General features: G+C 48.8%; 1 protein-coding gene across 1 annotated transcript in view; it reads right to left on the bottom strand.

Moving 5' to 3' along the window:
- adamts17 (ADAM metallopeptidase with thrombospondin type 1 motif, 17) overlaps positions 1–21,844 on the bottom strand; it is an 821,255-nt gene that overhangs the window by 252,707 nt on the left and 546,704 nt on the right. Inside the window, exons 13-14 of the mRNA XM_085968920.1 lie at positions 17,778–17,905; positions 13,916–14,036 (exon numbers count right to left, since the gene is read on the bottom strand). Of these exons, the coding sequence (XP_085825046.1) occupies positions 13,916–14,036; positions 17,778–17,905 (249 nt within the window). The remainder of the gene's footprint in view (positions 1–13,915; positions 14,037–17,777; positions 17,906–21,844) is intronic.

The raw sequence follows: 21,844 nt of genomic DNA, 5'->3' as shown, positions 1-21,844 counted from the left end.
CGAGTTAGGACACGGGCAGCCGAGTTTTGGATGACCTCAAGTTTACGTAGGGTAGAACGTGGGAGGCCAGCCAGGAGTGCGTTGGAATAGTCAAGTCTAGAGGTAACAAAGGGATGGATGAGGGTTTCAGCAGCAGATGAGCTGGGGCAGGGGCGGAGACGGGCGATGTTACGGAGGTGGAGTCGGTGGTTTTTGTGATGGAGAGAATATGGAAGCTTACAACAGGTAAAATAGGAAGTTGAATATCAATTCCTAGCTTCATAATCAGTCTCCCTGTACATATTTGTAACTTATTATAAATCCTTTCAACCTGACATCATTACAGGTTTGCATGATTCCATTCCAAGATTGACAAACAGCTACTGAGGTGATCGATATTCCTTGTTACTTTTAAGAACATAAGAAATAGGAGCAGGAGTAGGCCAATCAGCCCCTCGAGCCTGCTCCACCATTCAATAAGATCATGGCTGATCTGATCCCAACCTCAAATCTTCTATCACTCTCCATCCACCCGAACCCATGTGATCTCCCGGGAGAGGCGAAAAACCAGATAAAAGACCCGATATCACTAGCCTGATTTCTGATTCTGCAGGGCTGTTTGTGGAGCATATTTCCTGTAAATGAATCGTGTGGAGCTCAGGCTCCTGTGAACGTTACGTTCATCAATCAGCTTCTTATTGCTATAGTAAAGGAAATAGGACTTTATTTGAAGAGTTGAGTTCATTCACACTTTACAAACCTGACTTACTTTCTCCCCAGTGGTGCTGTCATGAGTCACATTTTTTTGCTTTTAAAAGTTAGAAAACAATTCAAATTTTCCATCTCAGAGAGCTGCGTTTTCTAATCAGTTTCACGTTCCCTGGTTGTAATGGGAGCAACAGAAATATCCAACACACACTGGGTAGTTTGGGTGATGGTGTAAATCGGGCAATACTGAATTAAATGCCTGTTATACACCACGCCCGATTTTCTATTGACTCCAGTAGAAGAGAAAATGGGGTGGGTGTGTAATGGGTGGTTAATTCAATACCGCCCGACTTACACTATCGCCTAAAGTTAAAATAACCCTTGCTGTCATGAGATTTTCCTTTACAAAGACTGACAATCTACTGATACAGAACTTCCAAAAACCCCGTGATTACTTTACAAATTGCAGATACAGAATTCTGCAGCCTTGGGCGTGAATCTTTTGAGAATCATCTGCTGACATTATTTCTGTATTAGCATCATCATCGCACCAGTCTGAACCTGACTCACATTCTAACTTTTAAGTCAAAGTTGAATATTGAGCTCATTTCTTGATGGTGATGGAGGCAATGGTCGTTCGATGGGAGCAGTTAATTGGGAGTGATGGAACTGGCTCCTGTAGAGGGATGTATTGGACTTTAAACACACTACAAGTGGCAATTTCTAGCCCTCATAAATAAGGCAAACACATCACCAGAGGGGGAAAGCTGTGTGAGACTAGATTGCTTCCTGAGGTGGGGGGATTGTCCTATGAGGAGAGATTGAGTAGACTAGGCCTAAATTCTCTAGAGTTTAGAAGAATGAGAGGTGATCTCATTGAAACATATAAAACTCTTGGAGGGCTAGACAGGGAAGCTGCTGAGAGGCTGATTCCCCTGGCTGGAGAGTCTAGAACTAGGAGTCAGAGCCTCAGGATAAGGGCTCGGCCATTTAGGACTGAGATGAGGAGAAATTTCTTCACTCAGAGGTTTGTGAATCTTTGGAATTCTCTACCCCAGAGGGCTGTGGAGGCTCAGTTGTCCAAGACTGAGATCGGTAGATTTTTGGGCACGAATGGAATCAAGGGATATAAGTGGAGTTGAGGTTGAAGATCAGCCATGATCATACTGAATGGCGGAGCAGGCGCGAGGGGCCGAATGGCCGACTCCTGCTCCTATTTCTTATGCTCTTATGTTAGAGATAGACAGCTGAATTAAAGCAGATGAATCCAGCATTCCCTTTTTCAAAAGGAGCACAATGCCCAGCGAGTTGAAGTCAGTATTAAGTTTGTGGTAAGTTGATGGAGTAGTTTTAAAGTCACATTCATTTCATTGGCAGGTAAGCAGATAGAACAGCCTGTAAGATATCAATTACTCTGTTTCCAGGGAATTATAAAATGTAAACTAACTCGATGGGATGATATAATATCACCACTCCTGATGCATCTGGCTCCAACCGCTCGCTCATTATTTTTCCATTCATCTTAATGTTTTATTACAGAGATTGAAGTCACATGTGACTTGAGCAGAGCGTCATATTCTGAATCAATCTTAAAACAACTTTCAGAGAACAGTTTCCCACAAGGACTGCAGTTGTTACAGTCACACAGAAAGAGTGATGGTAACCCAGATTTTAAATGCCAAACAGAATGATCCTGCAAAAACAACTTTTCTTTTAGTCTTCAATTCGACACCCAGCATTCAACGGATCCCATTAAAGTGGGGTCACTGAGTGTGTGTGATGCCACCGATACAAGGATAGCCCTCACACCTTGCCCCCATCCAGTGGGCAAACCTGATTCAAAATAATTCAACACTGAATTCCATCTGTGATTGAGACCTTAACAAATTGATGTTACAGCAAGCGAGCTCTGAGGATACACTCAGTTGGGAAGGCTCACTGCTGTTTAGAAGGTTTATAATGAGCCAGCAGTGTCAAGCATCAAAAACCAGTGTTTTAGAGGCTCTCAGATGTTCTACTATTCAATTTCAAGTCAAATTGATATAGTTAAAATCAGCCAAGGAACAGGGGCTGAACCGGGACTAGCATCAATAGGTTGATTCTGATACAGAATGGAAAGGATTCTCTTAGATTTATGGGGTGGGTGTTGGGTGGGGTGGGGGGCAGGGAGGCCGTTCTGCCCTTTCTCCCTTGTGGTCCTCTCACTATCCCGGATATTCTGGGATGGGAGGACAGTCTGTGCTCTGGATCTCTCCCCAAGTACTGTCACTGCTGCAGCAAAAGGCCTGAATCCTACTGAATGACGTCAGTGCCTCAGCCATCACCCCATGGCTGGACACCGTGCTTCTATATGCAGCTCAACTGAATTTTTGTCCAACTTTATATCTGGAAACGGGCGCATATGACTGACAGAGGTCCCTAACGTCAAGCTGATGATCAGGAGGCAAACACTCTGCCATTGAGAAGCAAAAACATCTTATTGTATTCAGCTTATCAGTGATGGGAGCAATCACTGCCCAGAGAATACTGACCAGTGTTTGCAAAATATTCAAGCAATCATGCCTGAGCAGTGTAATGAGGACAGTCAACCTGCTCAATGTAACAGGCGCAGTTGCAGAATCTCATTCCCATTTTATTGGATGGCGATATTTTCAAACGTACATTAGCTGTGAACACCAATACAACACTTAATCATCAAAGTTTACTGAACATGTGCAATTGTAAATACTAGAATTGGCCCTCTTGGTAGAGTTCTGTGCTGCAGGTTGCCTCTTTGATGTTTATTCCATTTGTTTTAAGATCCAGTTCTGCAATTCATGCTGAATTGTTGCTCAAATTTTCCTTCATTTTTCCCCAAAGTATTTTAATATTTATACCAGTGGCTTAGTACCTTCTATGTTGGAATGCTGGACTCCTAAACAGAATGATACAGCACAGAAGGAGGCCATTCGGCCCATTATGCCTGTACCAGCTCCTGGTGGAGCTACCCAATTAGTCCCTCTTCCAAAATTCCATAGACTCTGGAACAGTACCCATGGATTGGAGGGTAGCTAATGTTACCCCACTATTCAAAAAAGGTGGTAGAGAGAAAACAGGGAATTATAGACCGGTAAGCCTGACATCGGTAATGGGGAAAATGCTAGAGTCCATTATAAAAGATGGAACAGCAGAGCACTTGGAAAACAGTGACAGGATCGGACAAAGTCAACATGGATTTACAAAAGGTAAATCGTGCTTGACTAATCTACTGGAATTTTTTGAGGATGTAACTGGTAAAATAGATAAGGGAGAACCAGTGGATGTGGTGTATTTGGAAACATAGAAACATAGAAGATAGGAGCAGGAGTAGGCCATTCGGCCCCTCGAGCCTGCTCCGCCATTCAATGCAATCATGGCTGATCATCCAAATTCAGTACCCTGTCCCTGCTTTCTCCCCATATCCCTTGATCCCTTTAGCTTTAAGAAATATATCTAACTCATTCTTGAAGATATTTAATGAATTGGCCTCTACTACCTTCTGTGGTAGAGAATTCCACAGATTCACCACTCTCTGGGTGAAGAAATTCCTCCTCATTTCTGTCCTAAATGGCTTACCCCTTATCCTTAGACTGTAACTCCTGGTTCTGGACTCCCCGGCCATCGAGAACATCCTTCCTGCAGCTAGTCTGTCCAGTCCTGTCAGAATTTTATAAGTTTCAATGAGATCCCCTCTCATTTTTCTAAACTCCAGCGAGTATAAGCCCAATCTCTCCTCATACGTCATTCCTGCCATCCCAGGTATCAGCCTGGTGAATCTTCGCTGAACTCCTTCCATGGTAAGAACATCCTTCCTCAGCTAAGGCGACCAAAACTGCACACAATACTCAAGATGTGGTCTCACCAAGGCCCTGTACAACTGCAGCAAGACATTCTTGTTCCTGTACTCGAACCCTCTCGCTACGAAGGCCAACATACCATTTGCCTTCTTAACCGCCTGCTGCACCTGCATGCTTACCTTCAATGACTGGTGCACAAGGACACCCAGGTCTCGTTGCACTTCCCCTTCTCCCATTCAGATAATAATCTGCCTTCCTGTTTTTGCCACCAAAGTGGATAACCTCGCATTTATCCACGTTATATTGCATCTGCCATGCTTCTGCCCAATCACCCAACCTGTCCAAATCATCCTGGAGTTTCTCGGCATCCTTCTCACAGCACACACACCCACCCAACTTTGTGTCATCTGCAAACTTGGAGATATTACATCTAGTTCCCTTGTCTAGATCATTAATATATATTGTGAATAGCTGGGGTCCAAGGACCGATCCCTGCGGTACCCCACTAGTCACTGCCTGCCACTCGGAAAAAGATCCGTTTATTCCAACTCTTTGCTTTCTGTCTGCCAACCAGTTCTCTATCCAAGTCAATACCTTGCCCCCAATCCCATGTGCCTTAACTTTACATGCTAATCTCTTATGCGGGACCTTATCGAAAGCCTTCTGAAAGTCCAAATACACCACGTTATCTTGCATCTGCCATGCTTCTGCTCAATCACCCAACCTGTCCAAATCATCCTGGAGTTTCTCGGCATCCTCCTCACAGCACACACGCCCACCCAGCTTTGTGTCGTCTGCAAACAATCCAAGTCAATACCTTGCCCCCAATCCCATGTGCCTTAACTTTACATGCTAAGAGATTAAGAAGAAGGCCCACCACCTTCTCAAGGGGCAACTAGGGATGGGCAATAAATGCTGGCCTTGCCAGTGACGTCTACATCCCAAGAATGAATTAAATAAAAAGAAAAAAGACCATCGAGAGATACTTCCCATACCACTCAAGTACACCTCACACTGCATGTGCCAAGTAGAGGAATCAGTGTTGTCTATTCGGATAGTTTTTTTCCAGCGCTGTGTTTTTATTCCAGACTTCCAGATTTGTTGTAGAAGATGATTAGTGATTTCCCTACAGTTCTCTTCAGAAGTTATGCAGTTATCCAACACCAATCTATTCACTGATTCACCAATGCCTCTGCATCAGAAAATGATCAAATGGTTGTCGGGATATTGCGTTCTGTCACAAGCAGTTCCCACTATAAAAGCAGCAAAGTATTTCTGTAGTCACAAAGATCATTGGTCAGACTTCATTTGGAGCACAATGTTCCGCTTTCAGCTGATCACCTTAGGAACTGTCCCGTGTTTTAAGGTGCAAAATACACTAAGTGAAGAGGGGTTGTCAGTAATTTGAGAGTGTCCGTTGTTTCAGAGTGCTTCCTGTTTCTTTTATAATGTAAAATATTTGGGACTGTTGTGACGTGTCTGTATTTTATGGTTGTCCATTATTTGCGAGAGGTGGCAGGACCAGATTTCACTGCACATGAAAAGGAAACATTTGCAGGGGCAATGGGCAAAGAGCAGGGAGTGGGACTAATTGGAGAGATTTTACAAAGAGCCAGCACGGGCACGATGGGCTGAATGGCCTCCTTCTGTGCTGTATGATTCTATGAAATTAAATTGATCAAAATTCAGTAACGCTGGTCCAGAAAAATGCTACATTAAATTTATAAAAATGACTGTAAAACCCTGAAATACATGGTTTGTGTACAGATTTGCAACCACAGAGCTTTATGCTGATAAAATACAGACCTTTTCAGCAAACAAATCATTATGAGTTGATGGTGCTTTTTCACGATTTTATCAAGAGACTTATAAACCATTTGAACATTACTCAATGGATCACACTAAAGGTACTGTTATCAGTAATATGGTTAGACATTCTGGCCTAGAAATTGGGTTCTGGTCTTGCCAGGGCTGTAGCGCCAGAAAGTTTGCGCCAGCGGTAATGCGGCAGCGCCCGACGAAAATTCGGGTGCGCCGGGCCCAGACGGCGGCGGGCGCTAAAACCCTCCTGTAGCGCCTCAAAACGGGCGTGAACTTGGGTTTCCCGGCGTTAATCCCCCGCTGCGGCACCCGATGTGGTGCGGCAGGCGGGGGAACTGCAGGCCTCCTCCTCCTGTTAAGGAGGAGCTGCCTGCAGCCGACAACTGTCCGGCGGATTGACCCGACATCTGAGCCCGGCACCTCGGGGAAGTGCCGGGCTCGCATGAGACACTGATCAGGGCCGCGGGGGGGGAATGCAGGAGTCCGGGAAGGGAGGTGCGGGCAGGCGGCCGCCGGGAACGCGGCCGGCCGCCGCTCCACCTTTATGCGCCGGCGCACACTGGGGGAAGACTCTGTTGCCAGAGTCTTAGTTGCGCCTGCCACGGGCGAGGCGGGCGCAACTGAATTTCGGCTTAGGGCCGGGTTACCACGGCAACCGGGACGCTGCGCACACCGATGATGTCATCGGTGCCGGCGCAGCGCTACCGGTCTACCGCCGCGGAAGGGCCCCAGGCAATTTAGGAACCGGCGCCAATTGCAGCGCTAGGCACTGAATTTCTCGGCCTCTGACTGCCTCCGTGGTTCCAATACAAGAGTGAATTAACATCTAGATGAAGAGAGTAGGGTTTAAAGCATCCAAGTGCAACAGTTATTAATAGTCAATGCAGTTGGGAGTTGACCCACATCTACCAGCCATGTGAAGAGTGGGTTTTGTTAGAATCTTTAGAATTGTTAGAATCTTACAGCCCAGAAGACTGTCATTCGGCTCATCATGCCTGTGCCAGATGTCCTATTAAATGGGGCCTTGTGCATCATGTTGGCGTAGAATCTCAGCCCAGTTTAGTCAACCAACAGCTCGAGACTCTCAATGAAGCTACAGGCGGGAGCTGATGTTGTGCTCCTGCCACAGTTGCTAACCTTCCCTACCAGGCTGCAGAGAGAAGTACGCGGAGGAGGGAGGGAGTTGGGCTAATTTCAGAAATTCTAATCACTTGAAAAAGTGGAGAACAAAAATTTAAAAAGGAATCCTGTAGGGAGCAGCCAATAGTGTGGCAGTCAAAAGAGTAACAGGCTTCTAAAATGGATTTACCCTTTAATCCAAACAGCAAGAAGTGGATTATATGCCAAGGCCAATCAACTACCAAGTAGGATTCTAATTTAGTATATTTACAATTTACCATCTGAACTGCAGCATGATGTATCTTAAATTACGAACAGAGTAATTGGGCTGGATTTTGTCAATGGAGGTGACTTGGAGGCGGGACTGCTGCTCGTCGTGTCAATGTCCCGCCTCCATCCTCGCCTGACCATTCAGAGGGATTTTCCTCTGATTGAGCTTGTTAAGCCCGCCCTGCGGGCTCAGCAGGCCAATTAGGGAAGGAGTCACTGACAGATCACGTCAACATCAGACGTGCTATCTGTCAAGACTTCTTGAAAGAAGAAATGACAGCGTTTGACAGCTCTGTGAAGCTGTCAACACTGACATTCTCTTGAGTTTGATTTGTTTCTGTGGTGAGGACTGAAAAAACATTGTAAAAAAGTAAATTTCAGATGTCTGATGGATCGGAGGGTCCATCGGCCATTACCTGAAATTGACAAGGTGGATGTCCGCTCTCCCGATCCAGCACGGCTAAAGGCTATAGAAGTAAAAAAAGGTAAGTGAACACTTTTTTAAACTTATCTCTCACCTTGCATACTTACCACTCCACACTTGCACCCATCACTCACCTCTACACCTTACTTCCAGGTGCCTCCGACCGCTGCAGACCTCCTCCACGTCTCCTCCAACCCGGCGGGGTTCTCCGAGGTTGGGAAGCATTCAATGGCACCAATCCCTTTTTCTGCCCGTTAACTACCTGTTAACTGGCAGTTAAAAGGATTAAAAGCCTTTCCCGCCTCCAGGAGACGGGACCTGAAGTTGCACATCCTCCCGCCTCCTGGTGGAAGGGCACGGAGGCGGGATGGGGGAGGGTTTGCCACCCGCCCCCACTTTCTCCGATTTTACGCGCTGTCCCGCCTCCTCGGGGCTTGGAAAATCCAGCCCATTGTCTCAGTTTTCATGTTATATAGGGGATGAGTTTCCGTGAGGATTTTCCTGCTTTTTCACCGTAAGTTCGGCAAAAGGTCCCTGGAAACCCGAGAAAAACGGCTGATAAGCGGGAAAACCCCCACGGAAATTCAACCCCGTTGTCTTGAAGTGAAGAATTTGCAAATCGGAATCACGGAGCAGGACTTTTTAAAAATTAATTCTCAGGATGGGGACATTGCTGGGAAGGTCGACATTTATTGCTCATCCCTAGTTGCCCTGAAGAGATTTGATACAACTGATTGGCTCGCTCGGCCACTTCAGTGGACAGTTAAGAGTCAACTCCATTGGTGTGGGACTGGAGTCACATACAGGCCAGATCAGGTAAGGACGACAGACCTCCTTCCCTAAAGGACATTAGTGAAGCAGTTGGGTTTTTCCGACAATCCGACAGCTTCATGGTCACTTTTACTGATCCCAGCTCTTTATTTCCAGATTTCTAAAACTGATTTCAAATTCTCGTCTGTTCTGAACAGATCAGAAGGTATACTTCCACATCCATGCACCCTACAGCAGTAACACTGGGGAATGAATGGCCTATGCTTTGGAAGGCATGACATAAACCATGTAGATCAGAAACACTTCAAGTACCCGAATTTTCGTGGGGAACGAGGATGTAAAGTGGGAGTGCAATTTGGGGCGGAACCCAGATTCGCTGGGCCCTGTCTAACAAGCTGCCCAAATTCTGGTCGGGGGGTGGGGAAGTGGATGAGTCCTCCATCTGCCCCCACCACGCCAGAAGTCTGATTTGGGGTGTGTCGGTGGAGTTTCCAGGCTACTCCATCAATTCCACCAATTATGCCCTGCGGAAGACACACCAGCTAAGAATTTTGGGCCCAATTTTTGATTGGTTCTCGGGAGGCGGGCGTTGCTGGCAAGGCCGGCATTTATTGCCCATCCCTAGTTGCCCTGAGAAGGTGATGGTGAGGCCTTCTCAGCAATTTATTTACAACTGAGGGGCCTGCAAGGTCAGCTTCAGAGGGCATTAAGTGCCGACCACATGGTGTGGGACTGGAGTCATGTGTAGGCCGGATGGGGTAGGGGTGTCAAGTTCCCCCCCCCTGAAAGACAGTAGCGAACCACAGAATCACAGAATCTACAGTGCAGATAGAGGCCATTTCGGCCCATCGAGCCTGCACCGACACATATCCCACCCTATCCCCATAACCCCATGTATTTAATCCCCTAACACTAAGGGTCAATTTATCATAGCCAAATCAACCTAACCTGCACATCTTTGGACTGTGGGAGGAAACCGGAGCACCCGGAGGAAACCCACGCAAACACGGGGAGAATGTGCAAACTCCACACAGACAGTCGCCCGAGGCCAGATTTGAACCCGGGTCCCTGGCGCTGTGAGGCAACAGTGCTAACCACTATGCCACCGTGCCCCCCAGTTGGGTTTTTACAACAATCCGGCAAGTTAAATGCTCATTTTATCTGGGGCCAACCCACAAATGACCAGATTTATTGAACTGAATTTCACAACTGGCTGTGATGGGATTTGAGCTCTGAACCTTCGGGTTGCTCGTCCCGTGCCAGAACCACCAGGGCACCGTACCAAAAAAAAGAAATGAAATTATTTTCAGATAGGATTTTCCATCACCTACGCACTCCATTTTGTGAAACTCCAAGGCTGCACCACTGCCCCTCCAAGATTCTTCACCATGTCTAGATAGTTTCCATCAGATGCTTCTCAACAATTCTCGTCACATTCTATCCATTGTAAATGGGGAGAAATGATTTTTAACAGCCAGGTAACCCACGTTTTTCAGTTCAAATCTTAGCTGTGTGATGTTCCAAAAGAAAATAGTATTATGTTAATCAAATAGAGTAGATCGGGGGAAACTGTTTCCAGTGGCAGGAGGGTCGGTAACCAGGGGACACGGATTTAAGGGAATTGGCAAAAGAACCAGAGGGGGAGATGAAGAGATTTTTTTTTACGCAGCGAGTTGTTGTGATCTGGAATGCGCTGCCTGAAAGGGCGGTGGAAGCAGATTCAATAGTAACTTTCAAAAGGGGAATTAGATAAATACTTGAAAAGGAAAACATTTGCTGGGCTATGGGGTTAGAGCGAGGGACTGGGACTAATTGGAGAGCTCTTTCAAAGAGCCGGCACAGGCACGATGGGCCGAATGGCCTCCTTCTGTGTTGTAAGATTCTAAATACAGTGTGTATAACCTAAGGGCCCTTCTCCCTCTGTTGGGCAGTTGGGCACTGGAGGGGTGCAGTATGGCCCAGGTGTTCCCCTGGCACAGGCCTGCCTCATGCTGCTGTTGGTTTTGGGCATTCCAGGCTGTTGGAAGTCAGTTGCCAGAAGGCCCCAGGTCAGAGGAGCCTGTTTGGGGAGGGGAGAAACAGACTTACTTGCTGTGGTGCTGCTCTTTGGGTCACTCCTGGGTGCCCCTCAGACCCTCTGATCTGAGTTCCGCACAAGACCCACGGGCAGCGTTGTGGAGCCCCCGCACGAGACCCACGGGCAGCATTGTGGAGCCCCCGCACAAGGCCCACGGGCAGTGTTGTGGAGCCCCCGCACGAGACCCACGGGCAGCATTGTGGAGCCCCCGCACAAGGCCCACGGGCAGTGTTGTGGAGCCCCCGCACAAGGCCCACGGGCAGTGTTGTGGAGCCCCCGCACGAGACCCACGGGCAGCGTTGTGGAGCCCCCGCACGAGACCCACGGGCAGCATTGTGGAGCCCCCGCACAAGGCCCACGGGCAGTGTTGTGGAGCCCCCGCACAAGGCCCACGGGCAGTGTTGTGGAGCCCCCGCACAAGGCCCACGGGCAGTGTTGTGGAGCCCCCACACAAGACCCACGGGCAGTGTTGTGGAGCCCCCGCACAAGGCCCACGGGCAGTGTTGTGGAGCCCCCGCACAAGGCCCACGGGCAGTGTTGTGGAGCCCCCGCACGAGACCCACGGGCAGCGTTGTGGAGCCCCCGCACGAGACCCACGGGCAGCATTGTGGAGCCCCCGCACAAGGCCCACGGGCAGTGTTGTGGAGCCCCCGCACAAGGCCCACGGGCAGTGTTGTGGAGCCCCCGCACAAGGCCCACGGGCAGTGTTGTGGAGCCCCCACACAAGACCCACGGGCAGTGTTGTGGAGCCCCCGCACAAGGCCCACGGGCAGTGTTGTGGAGCCCCCCCCCCCCCCCCGCACAAGACCCACGGGCAGTGTTGTGGAGCCCCCACACAAGACCCACGGGCAGTGTTGTGGAGCCCCCCCCCCCCGCACAAGACCCACGGGCAGCGTTGTGGAGCCCCCGCACAAGACCCACGGGCAGTGTTGTGGAGCCCCCGCACAAGACCCACGGGCAGTGTTGTGGAGCCCCCCCCCCACCCCGCACAAGACCCACGGGCAGCGCTGTGGAGCCCCCGCACAAGACCCACGGGCAGTGTTGTGGAGCCCCCCCCCACCCCGCACAAGACCCACGGGCAGCGCTGTGGAGCCCCCGCACAAGACCCACGGGCAGTGTTGTGGAGCCCCCGCACAAGACCCACGGGCAGTGTTGTGGAGCCCCCGCACAAGACCCACGGGCAGTGTTGTGGAGCCCCCGCACAAGACCCACGGGCAGTGTTGTGGAGCCCCCGCACAAGACCCACGGGCAGTGTTGTGGAGCCCCCGCACAAGACCCACGGGCAGTGTTGTGGAGCCCCCCCCCTCCCCCCGCACAAGACCCACGGGCAGCGCTGTGGAGCCCCCGCACAAGACCCACGGGCAGTGTTGTGGAGCCCCCGCACAAGACCCACGGGCAGTGTTGTGGAGCCCCCGCACAAGGCCCACGGGCAGTGTTGTGGAGCCCCCCCCCCCCCCCGCACAAGACCCACGGGCAGTGTTGTGGAGCCCCCACACAAGACCCACGGGCAGTGTTGTGGAGCCCCCCCCCCCCGCACAAGACCCACGGGCAGCGTTGTGGAGCCCCCGCACAAGACCCACGGGCAGTGTTGTGGAGCCCCCGCACAAGACCCACGGGCAGTGTTGTGGAGCCCCCCCCCCACCCCGCACAAGACCCACGGGCAGCGCTGTGGAGCCCCCGCACAAGACCCACGGGCAGTGTTGTGGAGCCCCCCCCCACCCCGCACAAGACCCACGGGCAGCGCTGTGGAGCCCCCGCACAAGACCCACGGGCAGTGTTGTGGAGCCCCCGCACAAGACCCACGGGCAGTGTTGTGGAGCCCCCGCACAAGACCCACGGGCAGTGTTGTGGAGCCCCCGCACAAGACCCACGGGCAGTGTTGTGGAGCCCCCGCACAAGACCCACGGGCAGTGTTGTGGAGCCCCCGCACAAGACCCACGGGCAGTGTTGTGGAGCCCCCCCCCTCCCCCCGCACAAGACCCACGGGCAGCGCTGTGGAGCCCCCGCACAAGACCCACGGGCAGCGCTGTGGAGCCCCCGCACAAGACCCACGGGCAGTGTTGTGGAGCCCCCGCACAAGACCCACGGGCAGTGTTGTGGAGCCCCCGCACAAGACCCACGGGCAGTGTTGTGGAGCCCCCGCACAAGACCCACGGGCAGTGTTGTGGAGCCCCCGCACAAGACCCACGGGCAGTGTTGTGGAGCCCCCGCACAAGACCCACGGGCAGTGTTGTGGAGCCCCCCCCCTCCCCCCGCACAAGACCCACGGGCAGCGCTGTGGAGCCCCCGCACAAGACCCACGGGCAGTGTTGTGGAGCCCCCGCACAAGACCCACGGGCAGTGTTGTGGAGCCCCCGCACAAGACCCACGGGCAGCGCTGTGGAGCCCCCCGTGTGTCTGATCCGCCCCCCCTCCCCTCCCTCACACCCCCCCGGACATACACAGGGGGAAGGAACTGAGGCTGAAGAGCCAGGAAGGCACCCTCCCACCTCAGGGTCCTGTCAGTCTGCCCATTCTGAAAAGTGCTGGAAATCCCAGGACAATCAGTGAGAGCACAGCTCCGGCACAGTGCTCTCCGCTCCCCTCGCCTCTCCGCGGTGCCCGGGAGCTCAGCTCTTCGCAGAGTTTCGTATAGGACAACTGGCCGCGACTTTAGAAATCTAATATGATGGTCACAGTTTAATTCGGTCGATGGTAATTTCGGACTGTAGGAAAACACTGAGTTTGATTTTGCTGAAACAAAACCCAATGATTAGCTTTGTGATTTGCCAAGGGAAGTTTCCCAACAGCCTAACTGAATGCTGAATATTTACTGTTGTCTAAAGCGATGTCACCTCACTGCAGTGCGCAGGTTCTATAAACGCCTTAAACCATATTTTCAGGAAGAAGATCAAAGGCTCAGCGACAGCGGCCTCTGTCGTTTGTCCTCACCCATTCCTCGGCTTTGATTGAAGTCTCCTTTGATGATCTTGCAGGACTTGTCATCGCCGCTACACACCCCACAGCGATCCTCTTTCGCTGCTGAGCCGATGATTCCGTCACAGCCAATCTTCTGTGAATAACAAACAGGTGTCTCCGTTATTGGTTCCAGAATGAAACTCGCCGAGATTTAATTACAGGCAGCCTCCTGGGTGTCGTTTCCGGCTACCTTGGGCTTCATTATGAGCAGATTATGACGGCACGACAGGGCACTGAGACCCCTGTTACTGTCCGAGCCGTGCTGCTATTTCGCTCGACAGAATGTTAGCAGGTGGAGAAGAGATTCATACGGAATTTTGTTTCTTTTAACAAAGCGTTAACTGTTGTTACTCAAAATGTATCGGGCCACCCTGCCAGTTTTACAGAAACGTCACAATGGACTGAAACGCCTGTCTGACTTTTTGAAGAACAAGTGGAAACCTGCTTGGGCTGATTTCATTTCAAGAAAACCCCAATTAGATTCACGCACGTCATCGGAAAATAATCAAGCTGCAGAGATAAGAATACATAATAATAATTCACAGCCATCGGGTACAAATGACATCGTGCACCGATGGTAAAGGCCTCGCATTCACTAAACAGATGGACAATTTCCCTCTCACAAGTTATCTTTGACTTCCAGTCATTAAACATTTGTCCCAACCAAAAACTCAATTTAAAAAAAGATTAACCCCACACAAAGTTATTTGAAAGTGTTATAAACGTTTCCTAGATCGTTCCAAGCAGACTAAATCTGTTCAGTTGGTTTCAGAAAGTACATCAATCCCTGCTGTTTCGAGCCAAACCCATTATCATCCATTAGTCCCTGGTTCAAATCCCACTGAGCAGGGCTATGTATTAAACTGCATTTCCTCAGCATCCTTCATTACAGTGTAGATTTTAATTTAATAAAAGGATGACACTATTTTTAAGCCCCGTCTCTGTATAAAGGGGAGTACTGGCTTAAAAAGTCTTGTTTGTGATATCTTTTACAACACTGAAGATCAAGCTTAACATAAAATAGGATAATGACCTTTAAACAGACATTTTATTGCCAATTGGATCTAAAATTGTATTTTAACATGCTGTGTTTAAATCATAAAATACTCAGCCTCCCCCACCACCCCCCCCCAACACATGCTCTTTACAACCAATATCCTAGTCTGCTCCCAGCAAGTGAGATTAAGCACAGTGGTCAGTCAGCGAGATTTGTACCCTGAGTACAGAACAGACCCCTTTCCCTTTCACACACAATTGGGCACACCCAGCCAGAACAGCTCAGTGGGATGTGTTTTGACAGCTGTTTTCAACAAAAACTTGAATTTATTTCATTTTTGTGCTCGATCGAAGTGCTGGATTTGAGAGCTAGCCCAGTGTCAGCACCAAGCGTGCCCAGGTGATGAGTGAAGCCCCCTCACTCTGCCCAACAACAGTGGCCTCTGCTGCACCAGTCTGACATTCCTTCCAACGGCCATCCTGTGGCCTCTCTCTGTGACACTGCCCATTCCACACAGCCACCGTGCCCACTCACCATGCACAGCCACCGTGCCCACTCACCGTACACACTCACGGTGCACAGCCACCGTGCCCACTCACCGTGCATACTCACTGTGCACACTCACGGTGCACAGCCACCATGCACACTCACTGTACACACTCACAGTGCACAGCCATCATGCACACTCACTGTGCACACTCACCGTACACACTCACGGTGCACAGCCACCGTGCACACTCACTGTACACACTCACCGTACACACTCACGGTGCACAGCCAACATGCACACTCACTGTGCACACTCAGCATGCACAGCCACCGTGCACACTCACTGTGCACACTCAGCGTGCACACTCACTGTACACAATCACCGTACGCAGTTACCATGCACACTCACCGTGCACACTCATGGTGCACAGCCACCGTACACAATCACCGTACACAGCCACCGTGCGCACTCACTGTACACAGCCACCATGAACACTCATCGTGCACACTCACTGTGCACACTCACCGTACACAATCACCGTACGCAGTTACCGTGCCCACTCACTGTGCACACTCACTGTGCATGCTCACCGTACACAGCCACCATGCACACTCACCATGCACACTCACCATACACCGTACACAGCCACCATGCACACTCATCATGCACACTCACTGTGCACAGCCACCGTGCACACTCACTGTGCCACACTCACTGTGCACACTCACCATGCACACTCACTGTACACATTCACAGTGCACAGCCATTGTACACACTCACCGTACTCAATCACCGTGCACACTCACTGTGCACACTCACCGTGCACACTCACCATGCACAGCCACCGTACACACTCACCGTACACAATCACCGTGCTCACTCACTGTACACACTCACCGTATGCACTGTGCACAGCCAATGTGCACACTCAATGTGCACACTAACCATACACACTCACCGTGCACACTCACCGTACGCAGTTACTGTACACAGTTACCATACATAGCCACGGTACACGGTCACAATGAATACAATGAATACACACTGCAGCTGTAATTTTCACTTTGGGCATTTTAGATGCAGCCACCCATTATAAATCGCTCCCAATATTTATTTCCATTTACTTCAGAGAGCAGGAAACCCTGGTTCATCTTCCCAGACTGATACTGGGGCTAAAAGGGTTAAATGATGAGGACAGGTTGCACAGACTGGGCTTGTATTCCTGTGAATATAGAAGATTAAGGGGTGATCTGATCGAGGTGTTTAAGATGATTCAAGGAGTTGATGGGGTCGATAGAGAGAAACTATTTCCTCTGGTGGGGGGAGTCCAGGACAAGAGGGCAGAACCTTAAAATTAGAGCCAGGCCGTTCAGGGGTGATGTCAGGAATCGGGAAGCACCTCTTCAAACAGAGGGTGGTGGAAATCTGGAACTCTCTCCCCCAAAAGGCCGTGGATGCTGGGAGACAATTGAAAATTTCAAAACTGAGATAGATTTTTGTTAGGCAAGGGTATTAAGGGACACAATCATGGCAGGTAAATAGAGTTAAGATACAGATCAGTCACGATCTAATTAAATGGTGGAGAAGGCTCGAGCGGCTGAATGGTCTCCTCCTGTTGCTATATTCTTATCCCCCTGTCCCCTCATTGTGACTCTGTCATCAACTGACACCACCCCAGTTCTGAAAAAGTCAATGCATCATTTGCCACTGGGATTACAAGCCTATCTTCACTCTTTAACTGGTTGGCCTGAAAAAAGATTGGATCCAAACTTTATATGGAGTGAATGCCCTGGTGCGGAGCCTCACCCGATGGGAGTGTACACGGCCCACGGGTAGTAATCAATGATCATGGACTCTACACACGATGTTCTGCAATCCTCTCCCAGCGGGCAATCAGAAAATTTACCCTGATTTGTTTTCTTAACTTGATAAAGTCGTTCATAAATACAGTGACTCGTTTGTGTTCAGAATGTAATCTCAAATGGAACTGAAACACATCATGTGACACCAGAAAACACATTCCCGGAAAATGTCACTGAACAGAGAGGTGGAACACAACTGAAATGGTCTCCATGACAACATTCAACTTTATGAATGATAGAAACGGCCTTTCTGTTGATATTAACCTATTGATGTGTTTTTTTGACGTTCCTTTGTTGAGTCTTTTCATTGAGACATTAAAATGATCCTGAAACCTGTAATAAAGTAGCAGACTTGACATGAACGTGTTAACCTGTAATCTATCATCACCCCATTAATGAATTAGTAATTTTTACATTGATTTCCCTTTTAAGGAAGAACAAGACAGTGAACCTTCTTTAAAGGGAGTGTTACCAGTTGGGACTCACCTTGCACTTGCCATTGACACAAAGGTCCGTCTCGTAGGGCCCACAAGGAGTACCATCGAGAACTCTCTCGGCTATCAGGACAGGGGACTCTTTTCCAAAAGGGGAGCAATACAAAGCGCAAGGCTTGTCTGAAATGGGAAAAGGCAGTTCTAATCAGCAAAGTCTGATCACAAGTCAGGTTACTAACGCCATGAAACTCTAGAGGAAAATATTAATCTCACATTTTCTACACTTATAAAGTAAAGGTAAATAGGTGATTGAATTTAAATAAAACTAGTATCTAATATATAAATTCAACAGATCCTTAAACGATTCTGTAGCTGACATAACAATTGCACGCTGCTTCATGGACCAGAAGATTGGGGGTTAAAGTCCATGTCAGTGTTTGAGTTCACAATCTAGTCGATGCTGCGTTGTCAGAGGTGCTGTCTCTTGGGTCAGGTGTTTGGGCTAATCCTGCTCCCGGAGAGAGGTCTGGCCCACAAAGAGCGCACATCTGGAATTTGGGTGCTGCTTGAATTCCTGATGCACCCTGCTGGTGGGTGAGGTTCACTACCCCAAAAATTAATATGTAAAATTGGCCCTGTTCAACCGAGATCAGTGGTTCAGGTGCACGTTAAAGACACTAAGAGCAGGAAGTTCTCCTGGAGTCCTGATCAACATTCCTCTCTCAAACCTCACTACTAAAGAAACAGATGAACTGCTCATTCATCTCATTGCTGTTTGTGGGCTGCTGCCAGTGCAGAACATCTCCCATTCCTGTCTGCAAAATTTTACTTCTGCTCACATTTTTGTCAACTTTTCCCAATGGAAATTCCCACTGGAAATTTGTCATAATGTAATTACACCCCTCCGCCAGCAGTGGTGCCAGTGTCACGTCTCTCAGCTCCTCAACCTCTACTGCACAGTAACTCCTGCACACTAACCAACTCAACCTCTACTGCACAGTAACACCTGCACACTAACCAACTCAACCTCTACTGCACAGTAACTCCTGCACACTAACCAACTCAACCTCTACTGCACAGTAACTCCTGCACACTAACCAACTCAACCTCTGCTGCACAGTAACTCCTGCACACTAACCAACTCAACCTCTACTGCACAGTAACTCCTGCACACTAACCAACTCAACCTCTACTGCACAGTAACTCCTGCACACTAACCAACTCAACCTCTACTGCACAGTAACTCCTGCACACTAACCAACTCAACCTCTACTGCACAGTAACTCCTGCACACTAACCAACTCAACTTCTCTGCTTCTAATTTGCCCTGTTTCTCCAGTTCATTTTAATACCAAATCAAAGTACAGGAAACTTTGTGCTATCCGGCACCGACGGGACCGAGCTGTTGCCGTCCCATCAAAACTGCCGGACAAACCAGCGCTAATGTTGAAACATACGGAGATTTTGAGCTCCGTATCTGGCAACAAACCCTGTTGCTTAGCAACAGCTTCTAAACAGTCGGCCGTACCTTGCAAGCATCTCTGTAGCTTAGCAACAGCTTCAGCGAGACCTTGCAGAGCCTGACTGGTGAAAAAAAAGCAACGAAAAGAAAAAAAACCTAACGAAACGGCTCCTGATTTTTGCCGGTGGCTCGAGCCAAAGTTTCCTGTATTATTTAAAACTAAGGACAGACGGTGCTGTTGCTGACCTACTTTGGCTCCCGGTCCAGTAACGCCTCGATTTCAAAATTCTCATCCTTGTGTTCAAATTCCTCCATGGCCTCGGCCCTCCCTATCTCTGTAGCCTCTTCCCGCCCTACAACCTGCCGAGATATCTGCGCCCCTCCATTTCTGGCCTCTTGCACAACCCTGATTTTCATCGCTCCACCATTGGTGGCCGTGCCTTCTGTTGCCAAGTCCCTAAGCTCTGGAATTCCCTCCCTAAACCTCTCCGCCTCGCTACCTCTCTCCTCCTTTAAGTCGCTCCTTAAAACCTACCTCTTTGACTAAGCTTTTGGTCACCTATCTGAATATCTCTTTATGTGGCTCAATGTTAAATTTTATCTGATAACGCTCCTGTGAAGCACTGTGGGACGTTTTACTACGTTAAAAACACTATATAAATGCGAGTGGATGTTGTTGCAAAATGGGGACTGAGTTACATCTGCCGCCATTTTCCAATTATTCCCACCTTTTAACCCGCTTCACCTCAAAATTACACTTGGCCTTGAGTTCCCGAGTTCAATGCAATTGCAGATTAACCATTAACTTAATTATTATAGTAACATTTTTCTGATGGTTACCAGAGGAGAATTCCTTAGACTATTTTAAATAAAGAAAGAACTTGTATTTATACAGTGCGTTCACATCCTCAGGACACCCCAAAGTGCTTCACAGGTGATTAATGCCTTTTTGAAGTGCAGTCACTTGTTATATAGGCAAACGCAGCACTACAAAAAAAGTCCCAAAATAACAAATTGTTGGTATTGGTTGAACGGAACATTTGTAGAATTCCCCACACTTCTTTTACATCCACCTGATCAGGCAGACAAAATCTCAGTTTAACATCTCATCACAGAGCAGCATTCCCTCAGTACTGAGGTGGTTAAAAAGGCATATGGGATACTTGCCTTCATTAGCTGAGGCATAGAATATAAGAGCAGGGAGGTTATGATGGAGCTGTACAAAACGCTAGTTAGGCCACAGCTGGAATACTGTGTGCAGTTCTGGTCGCCACACTATAGGAGGGATGTGATTGCATTGGAGAGGGTGCAGAGGAGATTCACCAGGATGTTACCTGGGCTGGAGCGCTTCAGCTATGAAGAGAGACTGGACAGGCTGGGGTTGTTTTCCTTAGAGCAGAGAAGGCTGAGGGGGGACCTGATTGAGGTGTACAAAATTATGAGGGGCATAGATAGGGTAGATAGAAAGGAACTTTTCCCCTTCGTAGAGGGGTCAATAACCAGGGGGCATAGTGTCAAGGTAAGGGGCAGGAGGTTTAGAGGGGATTTGAGGAAAAACTTTTTCACCCAGAAGGTGGTTGGAATCTGAAACTCACTGCCTGAAAGGGTGGTAGAGGCAGGAACCCTCACAACATTCAAGAAGCATTTAGATGAACACTTGAAACGCCATAGCATACAAGGCTACGGACCAAGTGCTGGAAAATGGGATTAGATTAGGCAGGGCTTGATGGCCGGCACAGACAGGATGGGCCGAAGGGCCTCTTTCTGTGCTGTATAACTCTAATGACTCTATGACTACTACACTGAAGTGTCAACTTAGGTTATGTGCTCCAACTCAAGTAGGCCTTGAACCACTAACTTGACAAGAGTGCTACCCACTGAGACAAGTCACTTTAGCAGTATGATAATGCTATTTTATAAATGTACTCTGAATACATGATGACTTTATTAGGTAGCATGTGTTAATATGAAAATACACAAAATATGCCTTTCAGTAACACGACTTCAAGCTGTATAAACCTAAATATAATGTTCATTCCTTATAAGGCACTTTGGAATGATTACACCATTTCTGATGATCTACTTGAGTAAATGTAAGGTTGGATTTTATGAAATTGCACTCTTAGTGCAAAGCTTCTCTTGATTAGAGCACATATCAATTGCGGAGACCAACAGATCCTGCAGTTTTCCATAGAGTTCCCAATACATGCTCCTGTCATACACAGCTTCACACCAGTCTACCCTGAACAAGCCTTCCTTGTAAGGCCAACTTACAAACACTTGACAAAAAACAGATAAGAACATAACAAAAGGAAGACCTGCATTTCTGTAGCACCTTTCATGATCTCAGGACGTCCCAAAGCGTTTTACAGCCAATGAAGTACTTTTTGGGGTGTAGTCACTGTTGTAATGAAGGAAACATGGCAGCCAATTTGCGCACAGCAAGCTCCCACAAACAGCAATGAGATAATGACTGGTTCACCTGTTTTAGTGATGGTGTTTGAGGGATAAATATTGGCCAGGACACTGGGGAGAACTCCCCTGCTCCTCTTCGAATCGTGTCATGGAATCTTTAACGTCTCATCTGAAAGACGGCGCCTCTGACAGTGCAGCACTCCCTCAGCACTGCACTGGAGTGTCAGCCTTAATTTTGTGCT

This window comes from Somniosus microcephalus, chromosome 27, assembly GCF_052327205.1.
Source record: "Somniosus microcephalus isolate GS21.2 chromosome 27, FLI_Smic_1.0, whole genome shotgun sequence".
In the NCBI taxonomy this organism is placed as follows: domain Eukaryota; kingdom Metazoa; phylum Chordata; class Chondrichthyes; order Squaliformes; family Somniosidae; genus Somniosus; species Somniosus microcephalus.
The sequence above is the reverse complement of the archived record's forward strand: the minus strand, read 5'-3'. Positions and strand labels throughout refer to the sequence as shown.